At 34.8% G+C, this 8,574-nt stretch overlaps 1 protein-coding gene across 1 annotated transcript; it reads right to left on the bottom strand.

The window, feature by feature from the left end:
• Nucleotides 1–1,108: 1,108 nt before the first annotated feature.
• LOC107868131 lies at nucleotides 1,109–8,358 on the bottom strand. Its single transcript, XM_016714724.2, has 3 exons — nucleotides 8,085–8,358; nucleotides 7,855–7,918; nucleotides 1,109–1,718 (listed from the first exon to the last, which is right to left on the bottom strand). The coding sequence occupies exons 1-3, from the start codon at nucleotides 8,126–8,128 to the stop codon at nucleotides 1,431–1,433; spliced, it is 396 nt and encodes a 131-aa protein (XP_016570210.2). The 5' UTR covers nucleotides 8,129–8,358; the 3' UTR covers nucleotides 1,109–1,430.
• Between the last annotated feature and the right edge of the window lie 216 nt (nucleotides 8,359–8,574).

Here is an 8,574-nt window from a genome sequence, read left to right as displayed (position 1 = left end):
AATTTTTACATATAATTGTCTAAAAATATCAGTTGTTTTCTAAAATAATAATATCACTAAATTAAATTAGTTATCTTGAAATTTTATTTTACATGCAAAATAATATGGTAAAAATGTGTGGCAAATAATTCCTAAGCATGAAAATTAAATTAATGCATTTTTTTTTTATAAAAAAGGAATAAAATTATAATTTTGGTTAAATAAGTTTGATGAATTAAATGATTTATTATTTTAAAATCACAATTTTAATGACATGACATACCAACTAAAAGAAAAGAATACTTTTAAAGTGTTTAGTATTTTTTGAGGAAATGAGTGATAATTGAGATATTATGGTCCTAAATAAAACATAAGTGATATCTAAAGGAAATTCTCAAAATAGCTAATTGGTAAATGTCATTAATGTTGATAAAATTACAATGTGACCCTTGGTAGTTCCACTAATCTTTCTATATAGTAGGAAAAATATTTATTGCTTGGTCGGCTAAGAGTTTGAAAATCCAAACATACTTATTTTAGAGAATTGCAGTATTTGGTCAGAAAAAAAAAGTGCAGAAACTAATAAAAATAGTTTTTTAACCTAGAAATGTTTTTGGAAGCTCGGTTGTTTACAAATTGTTGCTCTCGTCTTTACAAAAATATTTTTCTAATTGCAACTCTTGAAAAGTACTCCTAACAAAAGAACACTATACAAACTAAACAGATTTTCGACGCCCGGCCAAACAAGTTATTAGAAAAGGACAATTTTGGCACTCTCAAAGGCAATATCTTTTGCTACTGAAACATCCTCAAGCTTTTTAGAAACTGGAGTTGAAAGGGATCGGATTTCAAATATTTCCAAATGAAAATACTCTTACAAGATTTATACAATTTGACAACACTATCAAAAGAAATTTAAAGTGATCTGCGTCTGCTGAGGGTAGATTGTAGCAAACCTTACTCCTACCTTAAAGGTAGAGAGGTTGTTTCCGGTAGACCCTCAGCTAGGTACGTTAAAGAACTAAAACAACAAATCCTTTGTCCTGCTCCTGCATTTTCACAAGTAACTCCACCAACTTACGTGAACATTCTTACAGAACCAGTAATAGACATGAGAATACACAGAATATGCTGGAGAGAAAAATGATACTTGCATCACACTTTCTATTCCAAAAGTTCATATATACAAGAAAACTAGTATTCAAATTATCAAAAATTTGGGGCGCCAAAATCAATAGAGTGCATTTACATAAGCACCCAAACAAAATAATCAACTCTCATCCCACCTTATTTTAACCATCTGTGCAAAAGAGACACATCTTTGCACAATAGTATTAAAGCAAAACCAAAACTTTATCCTAATTCTCCAAAAATTGTTCTTCTTTCCTAGTCGTATAGTCTATATACATAGTTCAGCTGTTAAGATTCCTTTATATACTGTTAAGGAAGATTTATACCATAGCAGCCATGCAAGCGTTTTGGCAGTCAAAGCCTTCTACTCTATTTCGTGGCTGTGGTTTCCCAAGTCTTGCCGTTGCACATCTTCCTTTACAACTTGGTGATGGAGAAGGCGAAGATGAAGTAGATGGGCTCGGTGTTGAAGAAACACGGTGTTGCTTTTCATTTGCGAATATAGCATCATGGATTAATGGATTCATAGCCCTGCAAGGCGGTGAACCAGAGAAGAAAGGCGGGGATGATGACAAATCTAATGCATATTGTGTTGCAGCTATGCCGTCCTGTTAGACCATGAAGATCATTTTAAGAAGTGGCACATTGAATCGGTCGAAGGTGTTTTAACTTTTTCCGCGAACAGTAGGAACATTTTGAGTTAGAGCAACAAACGAAACATCTATATATCTAGACACAGGTAAATTCACAATTGAATGTGATTAGTAGAACAGACAAAAGATACAACAACGCTAACAACAACATACCCAATGTAACCCGAAAAGTTGGGTGTGAAAAGGTAGTGTGTACGCAAACCTTACCCCTACCTTGGGCTGTAGAGAGGTCATTTCCGATGGACCCTTGGCTCATAAAATAGAAAACATACAATTCAAATTAATTAAACCAATCTACTAAAGAAAGCATCATACTGCTCCACATAAGTCATAGAATTAGTTAAGTGCATTTCCAGAATATCATTAAACGATGCAGAAAAGAACATTAACCAACAAAGACAAGTTTTTCTGCCTTATGCAATTGGTATAAGCTAACAAATGACTTGATCTGAAGATCTATTACCCTTTCTATTTGTCTATTCATCTGGCCAACTCAAAAATATGTAGTGGCATGGGATTAAATCGTAGTAACCCGTAGAATAAACTTCATGCTTTGGGAATAAAGCTCCTTTTAGAAGTATTTTGCAGAGGGCACATTTAGTGTCCTCATAAGAGTTCGATATTGAGATGATTAAAAATACTATGGAAGAAACAATGGGCCAAACCTAGCTAGCTGATCGAATATTGACATGTGCTAAGGAACGGGATAAACAGAAAGACAGGAACATTGCAATTGCTTGCCAATTATCATTTGATTGGATTCTCAACAACCCTTGACTTCCAATTGGTCTCATGAAAACAGGGTTTAACTACTCCTGTGGAGCAAATATAAGTGATCACCCTGGAGAAGTCGTATCTAAATCACCGTTACAAGTCATTTTCTCCTTACTTTGGTTTGGAGTGAAGGTATAGTCACTTACTCAAGAGGGTAAGAAGGCAAGGCCCCCAGCGTTTGCTCTGGCATGACAACCGTCACCATACATAGCCATAGGTGATAGCATGTCCTAATGCTATCTTTCTCGAAGTTGCTGCTCAATATGATCTTTTTGGGCAGAGGATCCACTAAATGGACCACCTGATTTTTAATGTAGACAGATTGTCCACTTACTATAAATTCATTGTTGCCAGTATTGACATGTAATCAAAAAATGAGTGCTCAAATTACTATGCCTATCTTGGTGGTCTGTCTTTTTTGGCTGACTCCTCTTCGTCTTCCATTGATCACAACTTAAAATCAGCTAAGCATCAAAGCTACTTCTCAGGAAAACAAGTTATGTATAAAACCACGCAGAAGAAGGAACTCTAGTTAGCCACCAAGATCCCTTCTACTTGCAGGACTACCCATTGAGCTAATAGAATCACACGTCAATTTGCACCTCTCAACAAGATTCATACCGTAAACACCACTCACATAGCTATTGAGCATCATCAATGATAATTGAATTGCATAATGTAACTTGGAGTTCTACACACTCTGCCAGCGACAATGAGGATATTTTCATATTGCAAAATGAAAATATGCAAACAGGCTAAAATATTTGTGATTATATAGATACATGCAAATCCAACTTACTCAAACAATTTGCAAACTTTGACAGACAACTATAATAAGATTCATCCCTGTGTAATTATGCCACTTCCTATAGAAAAAATATAGTGATATAGTCAATCAACTTACCCTGAACCTCAAACATATATGATAAGATTCATCCCTGAGTAAGTATGTCAATTGCTATAGAAACAATATAGTGATATAGTCAATCAACTTAGCCTGAATCTCAAACTAGATGGGGATTGGCTACATGAATTCTCTATGTACATTATGCCTATTCATGATCAGTCTAAAGGCGTGCACATCATGGCGGCAGTGGCGAAGCCAAGATTTTTGTTAAGAATATATAGAGGTAAACATATACAAAGAAATCAAGGGTATTCAACACCTACTATGTATAATTTCGTATATACAAAAAATACTTTTGACTTCATATACAATGTAATTTTTTGATGAAGGGGGTTCCGATGAACCCCTTGTGGTACTGATACAAGTATTGGATATACAAGTGATCGAGATAGTCAAAGAGATCAAGAGAATCGAGCTTGAGATGATTTGGAGTTTAATTAGTGGCTAGACTATTTTTACTATTTCATTACTTACTGTTCACAAAATCTGTTATAGTTGTAGCTGTTACTGTCACTGTCACTGTAGCATTTCCAATTAGTAGTTAGTTAGAGGTAGTTGCTCTTAATGGTGTCTATAAATACTTTCATTTGTACTCTACAGATTCATTGATTGATAATACAAAATTTTCTCTCCTTAAATCTCTCTTCTTCTCTAATTAGCTGAATTCTCGGAAGTTCATCCCTGATTAGCCATAGTAGTTCATCGAGCTTAGCTCCTTGAGCTGCAGTTCTCATTTACGTGCATCAATTGGTATCAGAGCAGTCCGATTCTTGGCATGATTATGACTCGGAACAAGAATCAAGAAGGATCAACAACAGAAATGGATGACAAGCTTTTATAGATTCAAGACCAATTGCAGAAACTTTTGGAGATTATGATGAGCATGACAGATAGGAATGCATAGACAAATAAAGAGTTGAGGGAAATGAAACAAGCACTGGGCAACATGACGCAGCAAGAAAAACAAGTGGAACTTGGTAGGGCTAAAGCTTCTGTTGCTGGAGACTGTTCCAGAGATCAAGCACACTTCAATGCAACTAAGGAAATTCAAATAAATGGTGGCAAATTTGTCTCCCGATGTTCTAAATTGGACTTCCCTAAGTTTTCTAGTCAAGATATGAGAACAGGGTTGTATAAGGATGATAAACTGCCCACTGGTGAAGTAGGGATGTCTTTTGACAATTTGGGTTCTCTTCTTCTTTTCGATCAAGGGGAATGTGAAGCAACAGAGAAAGCAGGAGGAAATGTGCCCTATTCCTCAGATGTTGCTGGAGCCCAGACGTAGAAAGTATGACAAAGTGGAACCTCTCGTGATGATAGTTGGTTCACAGGGTGCTCCTATAGGCGAAGATAAATCATTGGGTGTGGAGGAAGAGATTGCTAACGTAGAGATTGGGATGAACACTAAACAATATGAGCCTATTGATAGAGGAATAGAGTGCACAAGTGAATCTAAGGTACCTGATCTGGTTGATATAGACTATAGAACTGAATTGAAGAATTATATAAATAGCTTTAGTACGAAGATAATAAAGACTGTGATTGCATTTCCTAATGAGATAGTGACGAAAAGGATAACAATTACTCTATTGAGGAGGACAAGGGAGGGATTAGTAAACCATGGAGAGAAGTTGATGAAGAGGGAAAAAGAATCAATTCTATTGATTTCTCTTTCTCTTCCGCTATCAATTTAATCACTGAATTAGATATTGTAACTGGATTACAACTTACCTATGATGGCAAGATGAAAGTCATGGATGTTTTGAATTTTATGGAGAATGGTGGTCTTGTTGCACCCAGAGTGAAAAAAGTTGAAATCGATTTTTACATGTGGGGAGAAGTTTCTTTGATGGTAAGTTCTTCAGGGAAGAATCTTTTCCCAGGTGACAATGTGCAGTTAAAAAGGGCCCATGAAGGTCACCAGGACAAAGGGCTGCTTACCTCGTAGCTTTGGACAGTAAGGGTTCTCATGACATTACATCAAGACATTGTGAGAAACTAACTGATTTTGACGTGGCTTTTAGACAAGGGTCTACACTTCCTCTTGAGGCTTTGTACAAAATAATTCAGACAGTTGATCAGAGTATTCCGTGGAGCTTTCTTCTTGCCATACTTGCTCTTGCTAATTTTGAGAAGTTGGAAAAGGGTGAAAGAAATATTGTGGCTTCACTCAAAGAGAAGTAATATAGTTACCATGTTGACTATAAAAGTAAATTGGGACAGCTGAAGCATAGTCTAAAATTCATGAACAAATTGTGCAATACTATTAATATGGAGAGGCATCAACTCAGTTGCATATTAAGGCTAATCGTTATACTTTCAGTTCTTAGTATTGTCTCTTATACATGGTTCATTATATATGGCCTTGGAGGGGAGATGCTATAACAATTACTAATGGTGATGAAGATGCATAGCCTACCAGATGGGTTAGCTTTTGCAATTCGTAGTGAAATTGATACAACCAAAACTACTTTTATTAGTAGGGTGATGAAAAGAAGATATGGCATCAAGGATGTGTTTCTACCTTGTGACTTGCTTCGGGATATACTGACGGGAAGGGAACACTTGCATTGTAGTGGAAGATTAACACATTTCAAAGGTGCTATTTTACGTCAAATTTTGGAGAAATTTCTCAAGGATAGTAACCTCTTCTGCGGTGAGGCAGTTGACAAGCCATTTGGAAAACATGGTAGATATATTAGGAGGAGACTCAATGTAGCCACTTTATTGGTCCCTAAGACTGCTGACAGAAAGTTCTTTGATATTGAGTTAAAGGATATTGCCCTGTGTTGGTTTTCTCCTGGCTGTATGACTTTGTTAAGCATGAATTTTGGAAGCATAATTTCCCATGGCAGAGGATATCCTTGACAGAAGAATTGTCAAAAGAGATAACAAGGTTGTGTGTCAGGTCCTTATCAAATGGACTGGCATAGATGTTGTATAAGGCTACAAGCTGCTTGGGAATTCGTGTCTGAAGTGCAACATGTTTCCTTCTTCTACATTCTTGAGGTCAAGAATGTTCTCTACGAAGGGGTATTGATACAAGTATTGGATATACAAGTGATCGAGATAGTCAAAGAGATCAAGAGAATCGAGCTTGAGATAATTTGGTGTTTAATTAGTAGCTAGACTATTTTTACTGTTTCATTACTTACTGTTCACAAAATCTGTTATAGTTGTAGCTGTTAATTACTGTCACTGTAGCATTTCTAATTAGTAGTTAGTTAGAGGTAGTTACTCTCAATGGTGTCTATAAATACTTTCATTTATACTCTACAGATTCATTAATTGATAATACAAAATTCTCCCTTCTTCTCTAATTAGCTGAATTCTCGAAAGTTCATCCCTGATCAGCCATAGTAGTTCATCGAGCTTAGCTCCTTGAGCTGAAGTTCTCATTTACGTGCATCAGGTAACTTGGCTCTGCCCCTGCATGGCAGATTCAATATTCAAAGATTAATCATGGTTATTCTCGTTCGTCGTCATCAACTGAATCATTGTTCGTGATCCAAACTATTTATACCTTGACCGTCATCGTAACACTACCCTCCTCGTTTAAAAATCTTCCTTTTCTTGCTTTGTTTTGGCAGCATTTGTTCAATCTAAAGGTCTGCACTCATGGGGGATTCAATATCCAAAGTGTCGGCACAGTTGTTCTCTTTCTTGATAATCCACGGGATCAATGTTCACGACCCAGACTATTTATGTGCTGACCGTGACTCAAGGGGTTTGAAATATAAAAATGTAAAAAATAACCCAGTCCCTTAGGTTCAAACCTTGGACACTGGGGTGCATTTTGAATGCCCTTGACCATTGAGCAAACCTCATGCGTTCAGGGATTCAAAATTTATATATATGCATAAACACAACCCTCTATGTATAGGGTGTAATTTTTTGCCAAGGAAATTTGAGTATACACCCTCTTGTCCCTCTAGATCCACGCTACCACAACCCTCCTAGTTTAAAAATCTCCTTTTTTTGCTTTGTTTTGGTAGCATATAGTATAGTCATCCGTAAAGAAAAAACTCATAACCACATATATATATATATATATATATATATATAAAAAATCTACTAAATAATATATTTTTTTGTAGTATTAATTTAAAAGATCATTGTAGCTAGGAACCTATAAACTTTAAATTCTAGATGTATCTCTTGTTCTTAAAGAATTGAAAACAACCATAAAAGGTAGAAAGACTATTTTCAGTAACCTTCGCTCAAGGAAATTAAAAACACAACATTTATGGAAACATAAACAATAACAGCAACACAATAGCATAAAAAACAAGGCATATGAAACAAGAAATAGTTGACAGAAATATGGAAATAATAAAATAATAAAAATACCGAACATAATATACTACTAGCAGTAGATATGGGGAAATAATACTGAACATGAAAATCTACCTCTTTGTGAATGAGATCAATAAGCTCTGCTCCACCTTTTGAAATAAACACCTCAGCTTGATTTCTTTATCCACCAATAAATCAAAAAAAAAAAAAAAAACCAACAAAACCAAAAACAAACGAAAAAGTTTTTTTAAAATACCCATTAAACATAAGATCTTCAGCACTCATGTATCATTAAAATCTTGAATAAAATTAAACATTTTATAACATGAATTAAAAAAAATCACCTTAAGTGAAGCCTACGCGGTTTGGGACAAAAAAAAGAATCCATTATAGGATTAATCAGATGGAACCCAATTTTCAATACGCATCAAGGGAATGGCATAGCTCCATAATCACTTTTGATAAACAACTAAAATTGTATCTTCCTATAATTATGGTAGATGACTACTTTCCTTATAAGTTTAACAAGAAGTTGTCATATAGGATGAATGTAACTTCCATTCCATATTTATAGGAGTTAGATTTATCTCCTTCCATAATACTCCACACGTTTCAAAAAGAACAATGACCCTTTCCTTTTATTATAATATTTTAATTTAAACTTTCCACATATCATATTTATAATCACAATATTAAAAAATATTTTAATATATTTAATATTATTTTAATTTAAGATCGTAATATTTAAAAATTTTCTTTATTTTTTTAAATTTTATTTCAAATCAAATAAATTATTCTTTTTTAAATAGAGAATAGTAGTTGAGTTGGAAAGAC

This window comes from Capsicum annuum, chromosome 4 (assembly GCF_002878395.1).
Source record: "Capsicum annuum cultivar UCD-10X-F1 chromosome 4, UCD10Xv1.1, whole genome shotgun sequence".
NCBI classification, from domain to species: Eukaryota; Viridiplantae; Streptophyta; class Magnoliopsida; order Solanales; family Solanaceae; genus Capsicum; species Capsicum annuum.
The sequence above is the reverse complement of the archived record's forward strand: the minus strand, read 5'-3'. Positions and strand labels throughout refer to the sequence as shown.

Bases quoted from the DNA above. Each gene is read 5' to 3' on its own strand.
- LOC107868131 (XM_016714724.2), bottom strand. From the start codon at position 8,128: ATGGATTCTTTTTTTTGTCCCAAACCGCGTAGGCTTCACTTAAG. The intron at 7,919-8,084 runs GTGATTTTTTTT...TGGTGGATAAAG, and splicing joins CCGCGTAGGCTTCACTTAAG to AAATCAAGCTGAGGTGTTTA. The intron at 1,719-7,854 runs GTAGATTTTCAT...ATGGTCTAACAG, and splicing joins TTGATCTCATTCACAAAGAG to GACGGCATAGCTGCAACACA.